Source organism: Oncorhynchus mykiss, chromosome 10 (genome assembly GCF_057628025.1).
Source record: "Oncorhynchus mykiss isolate SJ-2025 chromosome 10, ASM5762802v1, whole genome shotgun sequence".
Taxonomy (NCBI): domain Eukaryota; kingdom Metazoa; phylum Chordata; class Actinopteri; order Salmoniformes; family Salmonidae; genus Oncorhynchus; species Oncorhynchus mykiss.
This window is the reverse complement of record NC_143031.1, coordinates 1,750,160-1,767,680: the sequence shown is the minus strand read 5'-3', so window position 1 is coordinate 1,767,680 and position 17,521 is coordinate 1,750,160. Positions and strand designations below refer to the sequence as shown.

General features: G+C 41.5%; 1 protein-coding gene across 2 annotated transcripts in view; it reads right to left on the bottom strand.

Moving 5' to 3' along the window:
• Positions 1-2,007: 2,007 nt before the first annotated feature.
• fgl1b (fibrinogen like 1B) overlaps positions 2,008-17,521 on the bottom strand; it is a 37,728-nt gene continuing 22,214 nt past the window's right edge. Inside the window, exons 7-10 of one of the 2 annotated variants that reach the window (XM_090188757.1) lie at positions 12,045-12,133; positions 9,314-9,439; positions 5,949-6,013; positions 2,008-2,518 (exon numbers count right to left, since the gene is read on the bottom strand). In XM_090188757.1, the coding sequence (XP_090044883.1) occupies positions 2,332-2,518; positions 5,949-6,013; positions 9,314-9,439; positions 12,045-12,133 (467 nt within the window). In that variant the 3' untranslated portion in view covers positions 2,008-2,331. The remainder of the gene's footprint in view (positions 2,519-5,948; positions 6,014-9,313; positions 9,440-12,044; positions 12,134-17,521) is intronic. The other variant, XM_090188758.1, reaches the window with a different exon arrangement.

Genomic DNA, 17,521 nt, shown 5'->3' with positions numbered 1-17,521 from the left:
GTTCCACCCACTAGTCCCACACTGACCTGATTGTAGCTGGCTTGTCTTTCTGCACTGACCTGATTGTAGCTAGCTTGTCTCTTTGCACTGATCTGATTGCAGCTAGCTTGTCTCTCTGCACTGATCTGATTGCAGCTAGCTTGTCTCTCTGCACTGACCTGATTGCAGCTGGCTTGTCTCTCTGCACTGACCTGATTACAGCTAGCTTGTCTCTCTGCACTGATCTGATTGCAGCTAGCTTGTCTCTCTGCACTGACCTGATTGCAGCTAGCTTGTCTCTCTGCACTGACCTGATTACAGCTAGCTTGTCTCTCTGCACTGATCTGATTGCAGCTGGCTTGTCTCTCTGCACTGATCTGATTGCAGCTAGCTTGTCTCTCTGCACTGATCTGATTGCAGCTAGCTTGTCTCTCTGCACTGACCTGATTGCAGATGGCTTGTCTCTCTGCACTGACCTGATTACAGCTAGCTTGTCTCTCTGCACTGATCTGATTGCAGCTAGCTTGTCTCTCTGCACTGATCTGATTGCAGCTAGCTTGTCTCTCTGCACTGATCTGATTGCAGCTGGCTTGTCTCTCTGCACTGATCTGATTGCAGCTAGCTTGTCTCTCTGCACTGATCTGATTGCAGCTAGCTTGTCTCTCTGCACTGACCTGATTGCAGTTGGCTTGTCTCTCTGCACTGAACTGATTACAGCTAGCTTGTCTCTCTGCACTGATCTGATTGCAGCTAGCTTGTCTCTCTGCACTGATCTGATTGCAGCTAGCTTGTCTCTCTGCACTGACCTGATTGCAGCTAGCTTGTCTCTCTGCACTGACCTGATTGCAGCTAGCTTGTCTGTCTGCACTGATCTGATTGCAGCTAGCTTGTCTCTCTGCACTGATCTGATTGCAGCTAGCTCGTCTCTCTGCACTGATCTGATTGCAGCTAGCTCGTCTCTCTGCACTGATCTGATTGCAGCTAGCTCGTCTCTCTGCACTGATCTGATTGCAGCTAGCTCGTCTCTCTGCACTGAGCTGGTCCGGTGTCTTGGTTATCGAAGCGGATAATCCTGGAACTACTACGGAAGTTTTCCAGAGACATTGTTGCACAGAAAAGTTATCTGCCAGTTTCTGCATCCCACAGGGATTCTGTGGATTATACTGCTCATGTAAACATCAGGGACACGTGTTAGTTTATAATGCTCACGTAAACATCAGAGAGACGTGTTAGTTTATACTGCTCATGTAAACATCAGGGACACGTGTTAGTTTATACGGCTCATGTAAACATCAGGGACACGTGTTAGTTTATACTGCTCATGTAAACATCAGGGAGACGTGTTAGTTTATACTGCTCATATAAACATCAGGGACACGTGTTAGTTTATACTGCTCATGTAAACATCAGGGACACGTGTTAGTTTATACTGCTCATGTAAACATCAGGGACACGTGTTAGTTTATACTGCTCATGTAAACATCAGGGAGACGTGTTAGTTTATACTGCTCATGTAAACATCAGGGACACGTGTTAGTTTATACTGCTCATGTAAACATCAGGGAGACGTGTTAGTTTATACTGCTCATGTAAACATCAGGGAGACGTGTTAGTTTATACTGCTCATGTCAACATCAGGGAGACGTGTTAGTTTATACTGCTCATGTAAACATCAGGGAGACGTGTTAGTTTACACTGCTCATATAAACATCAGGGAGACGTGCTAGTTTATACTGCTCATGTAAACATCAGGGACACGTGTTAGTTTATACTGCTCATGTAAACATCAGGGAGACGTGTTAGTTTATACTGCTCATGTAAACATCAGGGACACGTGTTAGTTTATACTGCTCATATAAACATCAGGGACACGTGTTAGTTTATACTGCTCATGTAAACATCAGGGACACGTGTTAGTTTATACTGCTCATGTAAACATCAGGGACACGTGTTAGTTTAAAACTGCTCATGTAAACATCAGGGAGACGTGTTAGTTTATACTGCTCATGTAAACATCAGGGAGACGTGTTAGTTTATACTGCTCATTTATTATTATTGCATAATTGCATTTAGTTCAAAACATATATGTCTGAACTACATCATTCCCCTGCAGTGACCTTAATGTGTCAACGATACTATGAAACTGGGAAGACAAAGCCTCATTAACGTTTTATATATTTACAAAGAATTTGACAAAAGATTGGAAAATAACAAATAATAAATGAAAATATATTTTTAAAATAATGTTTTTTTAAAGGCTCTAATACTTTCTACTGCAGGTGATTCGGTGGTTGACTGGCTCCATGTGTTGAGGCCTAGTGCTGGCTGAAGCCTCAGTATTTCCTGGACCCTCTACCCATCTGGCCCTGCTCCGCTGCCTGCCAGGCTGTCCAGGGAGAGCAGGGGCCGAATTTTGATGGTGGTGTGTCGGAGGGAGTACCACAGGCCTCTCCAGGTGCCCCACACCACACCGTTGTCATAGAGACCCTTGTAGACTCCGCCGCGGTAGAACTTCCCATTCAGGTTGGCTGCATGACACCTGGAGAGACAGGTGAACACACAACACATGTACTGAGTTCTGAGTACAGGGCGAGATAAATACATTACAGTGTTAGAGCTTATCAAGTGCAGCCATGAGATAGTAAGCAATACGGATAAAGAGAGAGTGACAGGCAGGAAGACATGACAGCTGGATAGGGAGGAGGAAAGGGACACAACATGTACAGAGTTGGAGCACTAGGTTTGCCCAGCGCTGCCAGGAGGGAGATCTGATTGGATACACAGAGGGGGACATAGACATTTATAATGTTACACTCTGTTAAGCCCAGCCAAGAGAAAGAGATGGACACAGAGCCATATGCTCCTCCCTTTCCGTATGTTCCATAGTGCTAGTCTTCTCCCTTTCTGTATGTTCCATAGTGCTAGGCTCCTCCCTTTCTGTACGTTCCATAGTGCTAGAATCCTCCCTTTCTGTATGTTCCATAGTGTTAGGCTCCTCCCTTTCTGAATGTTCCATAGTGCTAGGCTCCTCCCTTTCCGTATGTTCCATAGTGCTAGGCTCCTCCCTTTCCTTATGTTCCATAGTGTTAGGCTCCTCCCTTTCTGAATGTTCCATAGTGCTAGGCTCCTCCCTTTCCGTATGTTCCATAGTGCTAGGCTCCTCCCTTTCCTTATGTCCCATAGTGCTAGGCTCCTCCCTTTCCTTATGTTCCATAGTGCTAGGCTCCTCCCTTTCTGTATGTTCCATAGTGCTCCTCCCTTTCCTTATGTTCCATAGTGCTCCTCCCTTTCTTATGTTCCATAGTGCTCCTCCCTTTCCTTATGTTCCATAGTGCTAGGCTCCTCCCTTTCCTTATGTTCCATAGTGCTAGGCTCCTCCCTTTCCTTATGTTCAATAGTGCTACGCTCCTCCCTTTCCTTATGTTCCATAGTGCTAGGCTCCTCCCTTTCCTTATGTTCTATAGTGCTATGCTCCTCCCTTTCCTTATGTTCCATAGTGCTAGGCTCCTCCCTTTCCGTAGGTTCCACGTCCATTTGCACAGGAATGGTGCAACCGTGCTGATCACATCTATACTGTATAAGTATGATTTCCCTATGATGCTCAGAGGCTGAGCTAAACCGTTCTGAAGTCAATTTTGACCTGCAATTTGACTTTGACCTTTGACTTATAACTATTACGAACAAACTACTTCCTGCACAGGACTGGAGAGACCATGCCGATCACAGAGATATAAGTATGATTTCCCTACGGCACTCAGAGGCTGAGCAACACTGAGCTGAGGTAGAGCTAAAACTGACTTATGACAAATTATGATTTACTAAGTCTGATCGCCGACGATCTGATGGATTTATGACTATTTATATGGAGCAAATATTTCCCACTGGGCATACCACGTCATTTCAACGTGGAAATGTGGGTAATATTTGGTTGAGGCGTTGATCAATGAGATTCCAGCCTTTATTCACCCACACAGACAGCCAGAAGGTTGTTGAATGTGTTATCACTATGCTTTCAACCATCTAAAAGCAAAACAGAAGTCTTAAGATCATAGTTAAAGAATAGGAATAAATCAAATGAAACTGCATTTAAAGTTGGATTTGATTTAGTTATATTCTTTATCTTCGATGTTTGGTTGAAATGGAGACGTGAATACAACATATCAGTTATTAATTTGTAGACAAACTGGAATTAAAACCAGTCAGTGGTACAGATGGAACTATCCAATCAGAACTAAGTCAGTGGTGCAGATGGAACTATCCAATCAGAACTAACTCAGTGGTACAGATGGAACTATCCAATCAGAATGAAGTCAGTGGTACAGGTGGAACTATCCAATCAGAACTAAGTCAGTGGTACAGATGGAACTATCCAATCAGAACTAAGTCAGTGGTACAGATGGAACTATCCAATCAGAACTAAATCAGTGGTACAGATGGAACTATCCAATCAGAACTAAGTCAGTGGTACAGATGGAACTATCCAATCAGAACTAACTCAGTGGTACAGATGGAACTATCCAATCAGAACTAAGTCAGTAGTACAGATGGAATTATCCAATCAGAACTAACTCAGTGGTACAGATGGAACTATCCAATCACAACTAAGTCAGTGGTACAGATGGAACTATCCAATCAGAAGATACATCTCCTTCAAATGGTGATATTTGGTTGCGTTGACAACCAAACACAATTATAGAATCAGTTTGTCTATACACATTAATAATTTCACGTCTCTATCTCAACTAAAATCAAAAGTACTGAATCAAATGAAACTTTAAATGCACTTGTTAATATTGCAGATAGATTGTTGGTTCTATCAATGTAATTGCCACACTGTATATAACTGTGATGTAATGTTTGACAAAAGTCTTGAACCTTTCCATTCTCATACGTTCTACAGATTATACATTAAAGATTCATATTTTTTCTAAAAGTATTATTATATAATTGACTGATTGACTATGACTTTCCAGATCACCCAGTAGTGCTGTCTGTAGTGTTAGCTCCAGGTAAATGTTACAAATCTTCAGCCATTCCTGAACATCGATCCAAAAACTAGCTACATAAGGACGGTACCAAAACAAATGATCTAATGATTCTATCTCTTCACGACAAAATAGGCAGAGATGGAAAGGTTGTATCCCCCAAATAGAGAAGTTTGTATAATCATTTAAATTAGAAAACTAAGTTTTGAATCCGGTGTTGTTTTGCGTACCAGTTCGTAAATCATGTGCCATGGAATCGGCACATCGAAAATCTCTTCCCAACTATATGCAATCTATATGGCACAGCTGTGAATTTATTTGTCCTTAAATGAAACCGGTATACTTTTTTATTTATCACAATTTTCTTTAATTTTAACCAATTACAGTCTTTAATGCCGACAGACAAGTTCCTTACTTTTTCCTCCTTCCACTTGCCTCTTCCGTTTCTGTGGTAATGCTGCAATTAGTTTTTTGTAATTTTGGGTAGAGCAGACATTTCCATATGTTTAAGTTAGCTGTATGTGTGACATAACTCCACCAGTCACATTTATGATATATTTGACAAAAATTATTTTTGAAATTTTTGAGATTGAGTTTACATAGAACATATTGACCATTAACTTGAAGATTCCATTTTAAATCTACCAGAGCTTCAAACCCTAGACGTATATATATTGTCAATTTTTAGTTGAAATCTGGGTTGAATTGAAACAATAGCTGATGATGACTGCAAACCCAATATAGTCTAATTAGATGATGTTCAGTGACTTCAGAAAGTATTCAGACCCCTTGACTTTTTCCAACATTGTTGTGTTACAACTTTTGAAATGGATTAAATAGAGATGTTGTGTCACTGATCGTCTCACAACACCCCATAATGTCAAAGTGGAATTAATGTGTGTTTTTAGAAACGTTTACTAATTATTTACAAATGAAAAAGCTGAAATGTGAGAAGCGAGAGGCTACATTAGTCTCCTCACCCACCTGTTGTACCACCAGCCTCCTCTGTTCTCCTGGGCACAGCTACCCTGTAGGTAGCGGTCATGGTCCTATAGGAATCATCAGGATGACACATGTTTACATTCTGCTTTTCACTACCAAATTGTAGTGCATTTCACTGTGCTCAATACACTGAGTGTCTTCACTGTGCTCAATACACTATGAGCGTCGTCACTGTGCTCAATACACAATGAGTGTCTTCACTGTGCTCAATACACTGAGTGTATTCACTGTGCTCAATACACAATGAGTGTCTTCACTGTGCTCAATACACTGAGTGTCTTCACTGTGCTCAATACACTGAGTGTCTTCACTGTGCTCAATACACTGAGTGTCTTCACTGTGCTCAATACACTATGAGTGTCTTCACTGTGCTCAATACACTGAGTGTCTTCACTGTGCTCAATACACTATGAGCGTCGTCACTGTGCTCAATACACAATGAGTGTCTTCACTGTGCTCAATACACTGAGTGTCTTCACTGTGCTCAATATACTATGAGTGTCTTCACTGTGCTCAATACACTGAGTGTCTTCACTGTGCTCAATACACTGAGTGTCTTCACAGTGCTCAATACACTGAGTGTCTTCACTGTACTCAATACACTGAGTGTCTTCACTGTGCTCAATACACTATGAGCGTCGTCACTGTGCTCAATACACAATGAGTGTCTTCACTGTGCTCAATACACTGAGTGTCTTCACTGTGCTCAATACACAATGAGTGTCTTCACTGTGCTCAATACACTGAGTGTCTTCACTGTGCTCAATACACTGAGTGTCTTCACTGTGCTCAATACACTGAGTGTCTTCACTGTGCTCAATACACTATGAGTGTCTTCACTGTGCTCAATACACTGAGTATCTTCACTGTGCACAATACACTATGAGCGTCGTCAATGTGCTCAATACACAATGAGTGTCTTCACTGTGCTCAATACACTGAGTGTCTTCACTGTGCTCAATATACTATGAGTGTCTTCACTGTGCTCAATACACTGAGTGTCTTCACTGTGCTCAATACACTGAGTGTCTTCACTGTGCTCAATACACTATGAGTGTCTTCACTGTGCTCAATACACTATGAGTGTCTTCACTGTGCTCAATACACTGAGTGTCTTCACTGTGCTCAATACACTATGAGTGTCTTCACTGTGCTCAATACACTGAGTGTTTTCACTGTGCTCAATACACTGAGTGTCTTCACTGTGCTCAATACACTGAGTGTCTTCACTGTGCTTAATACACTATGAGCGTCGTCACTGTGCCCAATACACAATGAGTGTCTTCACTGTGCTCAATACACTATGAGTGTCTTCACTGTGCTCAATACACTATGAGTGTCTTCACTGTGCTCAATACACTATGAGTGTCTTCATTGTGCTCAATACACTATGAGTATCTTCACTGTGCTCAGTACACTGTGTCTTCACTGTGCTCAATACACTATGAGTGTCTTCACTGTGCTCAATACACTGAGTGTCTTCACTGTGCTCAATACACTGAGTGTCTTCACTGTGCTCAATACACTATGAGTGTCTTCACTGTGCTCAATGCACTATGAGTGTCTTCACCCTGCTCAATACACTGTGTCTTCACTGTGCTCAATACACTATGAGTGTCTTCACTGTGCTCAATACACTGAGTGTCTTCACTGTGCTCAATACACTGAGTGTCTTCACTGTGCTCAATACACTATGAGTGTTTTCACTGTGCTCAATACACTATGAGTGTCTTCACTGTGCTCAATACACTGAGTGCCTTCACTCTGCTCAATACACTGAGTGTCTTCACTGTGCTCAATACACTATGAGTGTCGTCACTGTGCTCAATACACTATGAGTGTCTTCACTGTGCTCAATACACTATGAGTGTCTTCACTTTGCTCAATGCACTATGAGTGTCTTCACTGTGCTCAATGTACTATGAGTGTCTTCACCCTGCTCAATACACTGAGTGTCTTCACTGTGCTCAATACACTGTGTCTTCACTGTGCTCAATACACAATGAGTGTCTTCACTGTGCTCAATACACTATGAGTGTCTTCACTGTGCTCAATTCACTGAGTGTCTTCACTGTGCTCAATACACTGAGTGTCTTCACTGTGCTCAATACACTATGAGTGTCTTCACTGTGCTCAATACACTATGAGTGTTTTCACTGTGCTCAATACACTATGAGTGTCTTCACTGTGCTCAATACACTATGAGTGTCTGCACTGTGCTCAATACACTGAGTGTTTTCACTGTGCTTAATACACTGAGTGTCTTCACTGTGCTCAATACACTATGAATGTTTTCACTGTGCTCAATACACTTGAGTGTCTTCACTGTGCTCAATACACTGAGTGTCTTCACTGTGCTCAATACACTGAGTGTTTTCACTGTGCTTAATACACTGAGTGTCTTCACTGTGCTCAATACACTATGAATGTTTTCACTGTGCTCAATACACTTGAGTGTCTTCACTGTGCTCAATACACTGAGTGTCTTCACTGTGCTCAATACACTGAGTGTCTTCACTGTGCTCAATACACTATGAGTGTCTTCACTGTGCTCAATACACTATGAGTGTCGTCACTGTACTCAATACACTATGAGTGTCGTCACTGTACTCAATACACTGTGAGTGTTTTCACCCTGCTCATTACACTGAGTGTTTTAATGATTTATTGATTAGATAGCTGTGACTAACCTGGTAATGATATATTGATTATGTAGTTGTGACTAACCTGGTAATGATATATTGATTATGTAGTTGTGACTAACCTGGTAATGATGTATTGATTATGTAGTTGTGACTAACCTGGGAATGATTTATTGATTAGATAGCTGTGACTAACCTGGTAATGATTAATTGATTAGATAGCTGTGACTTACCTGGTAATGATGTATTGATTATGTAGCTGTGACTAACCTGGGAATGATTGATTAGGTAGCTGTGACTAACCTGGGAATGATGTATTAGATAGCTGGACTAACCTGGGAACTATTTATTGATTGATTAGATGTGACTAACCTGGGAATGATTGATTGATTAGTTAGCTGCGACTAACCTGGGAATGATTTATTAGATAGCTGTGACTTTCCTGGGAATGATTGGTTGATTGATTGGGTAGATGTGACTAATCTGGGAATGATTGATTAGATAGCTGTGACTAACCTGGGAATGATTGGTTGATTGATTGGGTAGATGTGACTAACCTGGGAATGATTGATTAGATAGCTGTGACTAACCTGGGAATGATTGGTTGATTGATTGGGTAGATGTGACTAACCTGGGAATGATTGATTAGATAGCTGTGACTAACCAGGGAATGTTTGGTTGATTGATTGGGTAGATGTGTTTAACCTGGTCTCTGGTGCTGAACTGCATCCCACTGAGAGAGGAAGACCACTGCTCCACCATCCCCCTTCCTCCTGATAAAGCATCTCCTCCACGACCGCTATGTACACCGTACCATAGACGATAGCTATCCTGGGGAGGAGGGGAGGAGAGGGAGAGGGAGAGAGAGGGGAGGAAAGGGAAGGGAGGTACAGGGGGTAGATAGTTAAGGTTAGAGTACAGTAGTACCATGTAGGCTATGCCAACTGAAGGGAACTAACAGTCGATTGGCAGTTGAATATTTGTTATTAGACCTACTGACGGTCGATACTGATAGTGACTGATATTGAACACGATAGTTAAAGGAAATAGAGAATGTCGCGGTAGCCTATAAATTAAGACATTTCTGCAAGTGAAAAGGCAGTATAATTTAAATTATGCATAATGGCCCATGCATTTCCTATACTTTACTGTGTGAAAGCTAACGTGCTAACGTGCTAACGTGCTAACGTGTTTCAATATGCTGCCATACTGTATGACTGCGATTTGAACTTCAAAGAGATCAGAATATAGTATAATCTACAGGAAGTAGAGGCTTTACAGAAAATATTCACACACCTTGACTTTTCCCACATTTTGTTGTGTTACAGCCTGATATTAAAATAGCTTGAATTTAGATGTTCTTTCGTCACTGGCCGACACACAGTACCCCATAATGTCAAAGTGGAAATTTGTACAAATTAATTAAAAGTAAAAGTGTCAGACAGATCTGTCTTTTAAATACATTCTGTCCACCTGACAGAGTAGCCCCTGTGACTACTAAAGATAATGAAATTAATTCAATCAGAAGTACACAGACTGTTTACCAGCCATCCCAAAGTCTGTTACCAGCCATCACACAGCCTGTTACCAGCCATCCCACAGCCTGTTACCAGCCATCCCAAAGTCTGTTACAAACCATCCCACAGCCTGTTACCAGCCATCACACAGACTGTTACCAGCCATCCCAAAGTCTGTTACCAGCCATCACACAGCCTGTTACCAGCCATCCCACAGCCTGTTACCAGCCATCCCAAAGTCTGTTACAAACCATCCCACAGCCTGTTACCAGCCATCCCACAGCCTGTTACCAGCCATCACACAGACTGTTACCAGCCATCCCAAAGTCTGTTACCAGCCATCACACAGCCTGTTACCAGCCATCCCACAGCCTGTTACCAGCCATCACACAGACTGTTACCAGCCATCCCAAAGTCTGTTACCAGCCATCACACAGCCTGTTACCAGCCATCCCAAAGTCTGTTACCAGCCATCCCACAGCCTGTTACCAGCCATCCCAAAGTCTGTTACAAACCATCCCACAGCCTGTTACCAGCCATCCCACAGCCTGTTACCAGCCATCACACAGACTGTTACCAGCCATCCCAAAGTCTGTTACCAGCCATCACACAGCCTGTTACCAGCCATCCCACAGCCTGTTACCAGCCATCACACAGACTGTTACCAGCCATCCCAAAGTCTGTTACCAGCCATCCCACAGCCTGTTTACCAGCCATCGCACAGCCTTTTAACCAGCCATCCCACAGCCTGTTTACCAGCCATCCCACAGCCTGTTTACCAGCCATCCCACAGACTGTTACCAGCCATCCCAAAGTCTGTTTACCAGCCATCACACAGACTGTTACCAGCCATCCCAAAGTCTGTTACCAGCCATCCCACAGCCTGTTTACCAGCCATCGCACAGCCTTTTAACCAGCCATCCCACAGCCATCCCACAGCCTGTTTACCAGCCATCCCACAGCCTGTTTACCAGCCATCACACAGACTGTTACCAGCCATTCCAAAGTCTGTTACAAACCACCCCACAGCCTGTTTACCAGCCAACCCAAAGTCTGTTACAAACCACCCCACAGCCTGTTTACCAGCCATCCCAAAGTCTGTTACAAACCATCCCACAGCCTGTTTACCAGCCATCCCAAAGTCTGTTACAAACCACCCCACAGCCTGTTACCAGCCATCCCAAAGTCTGTTACCAGAGATCCCATAGACTGTTACTAGCCAGTGTCTTACCTTCTCCTCCCCCAGACTATACACAGTGTTCTGAGTGTCTTACCTTCTCATCCCCCAGACTATACACAGTGTTCTGAGTGTCTTACCTTCTCCTCCCCCAGACTATACACAGTGTTCTGAGTGTCTTACCTTCTCATCCCCCAGACTATACACAGTGTTCTGAGTGTCTTACCTTCTCCTCCCCCAGACTATACACAGTGTTCTGAGTGTCTTACCTTCTCCTCCCCCAGTCTATACACAGTGTTCTGAGTGTCTTACCTTCTCATCCCCCAGACTATACACAGTGTTCTGAGTGTCTTACCTTCTCATCCCCCAGGCTATACACAGTGTTCTGAGTGTCTTACCTTCTCATCCCCCAGACTATACACAGTGTTCTGAGTGTCTTACCTTCTCATCCCCCAGACTATACACAGTGTTCTGAGTGTCTTACCTTCTCCTCCCCCAGACTATACACAGTGTTCTGAGTGTCTTACCTTCTCATCCCCCAGACTATACACAGTGTTCTGAGTGTCTTACCTTCTCCTCCCCCAGACTATACACAGTGTTCTGAGTGTCTTACCTTCTCCTCCCCCAGACTATACACAGTGTTCTGAGTGTCTTACCTTCTCATCCCCCAGTCTATACACAGTGTTCTGAGTGTCTTACCTTCTCCTCCCCCAGACTATACACAGTGTTCAGAGTGTCTTACCTTCTCATCTGTGATCCTGAAGTTCTGGTAGTAGGTATGAGTCTTGGCTCCGCTCCAGTCCATCAGATCTATCTTCACCAGGTTCTCACCTCAAACCCACATATACATACATATTACACACACACACACACACACATATCACACACACATACACATACATACATATTACACACACATACATACATATTACACACACACACATTATTACACACAGACACACATATTACACACACATACACATACATACATATTACACACACACATTATTACACACACATATTACACACACAAACATTATTACACACACACACACACACATATTATTACACACACACACACACACATATTACACACACACATTATTACACACACACACACACACACATTATTACACACACACACATATTTTTACACAGACACACACACACACACACACACTATTACACACACAGTTATTACACACACACACGTTATTACACACACACACTATTACACACACACACACTATTACATTACATACATAAATATTACACACACACATTATTACACACACATATTACACACACAAACATTATTACACACACACACACACACACATATTATTACACACACACACAAACACATATTACACACACACACATATTTTTACACAGACACACACACACACACACACACACACACACACACTATTACACACACAGTTATTACACACACACACATTATTACACACACACACTATTACACACACACACACTATTACACACACACACACACACAATTATTACACACACACACATGATTGCACACACACATAGACGTTATTACACACACACACACACACACACACACACACACAGTGGTTCCTCCTTTAAAAGTTGCGCCATACTGCACCTTTAGTGCTGCTGCAGCATTCTGTGGCACCTTTTTTAATTGTCGGCCATTTTTACCATTAATGCTGGTTAGTGCTAGTTTGACCACCAGAGGGCATCTTTGAGAAGCATTTGATAGTCTCCCATATTGGCATTACCAGAGAATATAAAACCTGTTTTGAAATAACATAGTATATGGGACTGATTTTAAGAAACTTGGCTTAATTAATTTTATTAATATTATGGTGTTTTTATTCCTGAGAAAAACGAAATCCTCAGGGTTTCCGTCAGGGTGGAATGGAAATTATGGAGCTGTACAACGTGATGGTCGGGGGTAGGCTACAGCAGAAGAGGATTGGAGGATTCTAAATGGTTTGCCTTCATTAGACAACTTTGTTCCAATATTTTTGTAAATCAGTGATATTTATTCCCATAGTAATTCATTATGGATCCATAACTAAATCAACATCTACATTTTGAAAGAGTATTTTTATCATTATTTTATTAACGAAGCATAAAGATACTGATGAGGAAATACAGTACTGTACAGAACATGCTTGTACATTTGGATAATAAAGCATTTTAAAGATATAAGCCACCTACATTTGTTTATTAGACTACTGTGCAATCTGACAAGTAAACATAGCCTACAATACATATTGTAGTAAACATGGGAAAATGCATAATTCCTTACATAAGGGAGAGCATGCGGGGACACAGGAGACCGGGCTTCAATTTCCAGATGGGGGGGGGGGGGCGGGGGGTGGGTAGGCTGTCCTTGTAAATAAGAGTTTGTTCTTAACTGACTTGCCTAGTTAAATAAAGGTTACACTAATAACATAACATTTTACACCCTACTTTTCCAATTCTAGTCTAACCAATACCCAAACGGAGATTCAGTCAAAATAAATATCTCATTGATTTATCACTACCAGTCCCCATTAATTTATCACTACCAGTCCCCATTGATTTATCACTACCAGTCCCCATTGATTTATCACTACCAGTCCCCATTGATATATCACTACCAGTCCCCATTGATTTATCACTACCAGTCTCCATTGATTTATCACTACCAGTCCCCATTGATTTATCACTACCAGTCCCCATTGATTTATCACTACCAGTCCCCATTGATTTATCACTACCAGTCCCCATTGATTTATCACTACCAGCCCCCATTGATATATCACTACCAGTCCCCATTGATTTATCACTACCAGTCCCCATTGATATATCACTACCAGTCCCCATTGATTTATCACTACCAGTCCCCATTGATTTATCACTACCAGTCCCCATTGATTTATCACTACCAGTCTCCATTGATTTATCACTACCAGTCCCCATTGATATATCACTACCAGTCCCCATTGATATATCACTACCAGTCCCCATTGATTTATCACTACCAGTCCCCATTGATTTATCACTACCAGTCCCCATTGATTTATCACTACCAGTCCCCATTGATTTATCACTACCAGTCCCCATTGATTTATCACTACCAGTCCCCATTGATTTATCACTACCAGTCTCCATTGATTTATCACTACCAGTCCCCATTGATATATCACTACCAGTCCCCATTGATTTATCACTACCAGTCCCCATTAATATATCACTACCAGTCCCCATTGATATATCACTACCAGTCCCCATTGATTTATCACTACCAGTCCCCATTGATTTATCACTACCAATCCCCATTGATTTATCACTACATGTCCCCATTGATTTATCACTACCAGTCCCCATTGATTTATCACTACCAATCCCCATTGATTTATCACTACCAGTCCCCATTGATTTATCACTACCAGTCCCCATTAATATATCACTACCAGTCCCCATTGATATATCACTACCAGTCCCCATTGATTTATCACTACCAGTCCCCATTGATACATCACTACCAGTCTCCATTGATTTATCACTACCAGTCCCCATTGATTTATCATTACCAGTCTCCATTGATTTATTACTACCAGTCCCCATTGATTTATCACTACCAGTCCCCATTGATTTATCACTACCAGTCCCCATTGATATATCACTACCAGTCCCCATTGATTTATCACTACCAGTCCCCATTGATTTATCACTACCAGTCCCCATTGATTTATCACTACCAGTCCCCATTGATATATCACTACCAGTCCCCATTGATTTATCACTACCAGTCCCCATTGATATATCACTACCAGTCCCCATTGATTTATCACTACCAGTCCCCATTGATTTATCACTACCAGTCCCCATTGATTTATCACTACCAATCCCCATTGATTTATCTCTACCAGTCCCCATTGATATATCACTACCAGTCCCCATTGATATATCACTACCAGTCCCCATTGATATATCACTACCAGTCCACATGCTTGTCTCAGAGCAGTGTGAAACGGTGCTAAAATAGTTGTAGTCTATTGCTTCAAATCCTTTTGCTTCTAACTTCAATATGCTCTTTAAATAAATAAGACCTACCCCACTTTTAACAGCACATTACTCACCACTAGTGAGTCTCATGTCACCTACGGTAGGCCTACAGTATATCTAAAAAAATAAATTCAATGACGTGACTCTCCGCCAATAATTTCATTTAGAGGATTGGAGGATTCTAAGGGGCATTTTATATAATTCTAAATTAATTCATAATAATAATCGCTTTGTTTAAAAAGTAACAATATTTTTGAGTTTTCCTTTTCATTTTTTTTTTTTTTTTTTTTTTTTACCTTTATTTAACCAGGCAAGTCAGTTAAGAACAAATTCTTATTTTCAATGATGGCCTGGGAACAGTGGGTTAACTGCCTGTTCAGGGGCAGAACGACAGATTTGTACCTTGTCAGCTCGGGGGTTTGAACTCGCAACCTTCCGGTTACTAGTCCAACGCTCTAACCACTAGGCTACCCTGCCGCCCCGCCCCACCTGAAGTGATTGAGAAAAAGGCAATTCTTGAACATGGGGTGAGACATTCTCACAAATGTGTAAATAAAGCCGCCAATAACTACATTTAGAGGGTTGGAGGATTCTAAATTAATATCTATTTAGAGGGTTGGAGGATTCTAAATGAATATCTATTTAGAGGGTTGAATATCTATATATATATATATATATATATATGAATATCTATTTAGAGGGTTGGAGGATTCTAAATTAATATCTATTTAGAGGGTTGGAGGATTCTAAATGAATATCTATTTAGAGGGTTGGAGGTATCTAAATGAATATCTATTTAGAGGGTTGGAGGATTCTAAACTAATATCTCTGAATGTTTATAATATATGTCTATAATGAATATCTAAGGGACATTTTCTGTTAGGATCTGTGACAATATCTGAGAAGAATAATAATCACTTTTTTTTAAACGAACAATATTTTTGAGATTTCGTTTTCATTTAATCTAGAATGAGCGAAAAAGCAATTGTTGAACATGGGGTGAGACATTCTCACAAATTTTAAAATAAAGGCCAGTTTGTTATTTAGAATGATTTATTCCTGGAGAAACCTAACTTGATTATTTAGCATACATCATATATTTATATTCAGTCAACACATATATCTAAAGAATATCATGGAATATAACTGAACATTTTGGTTTCTCCATGCTTGTCTCAGAGCAGCGTGAAACAGTGCTGAAATAGAGGGCGGGAAGGCTATATATAACGATGTTTTGGAGAATATTTCATTTTTAAAGAAACAACAGTGAGCGATTGTAATATGAATAAAGGCCAAAATAATATTTATAAAGGACAAATTATAGCCCTGCTAATAGCCATGATGGCGAGTTCAAACAGGCGCAGTTAATACAGGTAATGAGTGGAGAACATTAGGGATTCTTTAAAAAAACTAACAGGTCTGTGAGAGCCGGAATTCTTACTGGTTGGTAGGTGATTAAATACTTACAGTGGGGAGAACAAGTATTTGTCACACTGCCTATTTTGCAGGTTTTCCTACTTACAAAGCATGTAGAGGTCTGTCATTTTGATCATAGGTACACTTCAACTGTGAGAGACGGAATCTAAAACAAAAATCCAGAAAATCACATTGTATGATTTTTAAGTAATTCATTTGCATTTTATTGCATGACATAAGTATTTGATACATCAGAAAAGCAGAAGTTAATATTTGGTACAGAAACCTTTGTTTGCAATTACAGAGGTCAAATGTTTCCTGTAGTTCTTGACCAGGTTTTCACACACTGCAGCAGGGATTTTGGCCCACTCCTCCATACAGACCTTCTCCAGATCCTTCAGGTTTCGGGGCTGGGCAATACAGACTTTCAGCTCCCTCCAAAGATTTTCTATTGGGTTCAAGTCTGAAGACTGGCTAGGCCACTCCAGGACCTTGAGATGCATCTTACGGAGCCACTCCCTGGCTGTGTGTTTCGGGTCGTTGTCATGCTGGAAGACACAGCCACAACCCATCTTCAATGCTCTTACTGAGGGAAGCAGATTGTTGGCCAAGGTCACGCGATATATGGCCCCATCCATCCTCCCCTCAATACGGTGCAGTCGTCCTTTCCCCTTTGCAGAAAAGCATCCCCAAAGAATGATGTTTCCACCTCCATGCTTCACGGTTGGGATGGTGTTCTTGGGTTGTACTCAT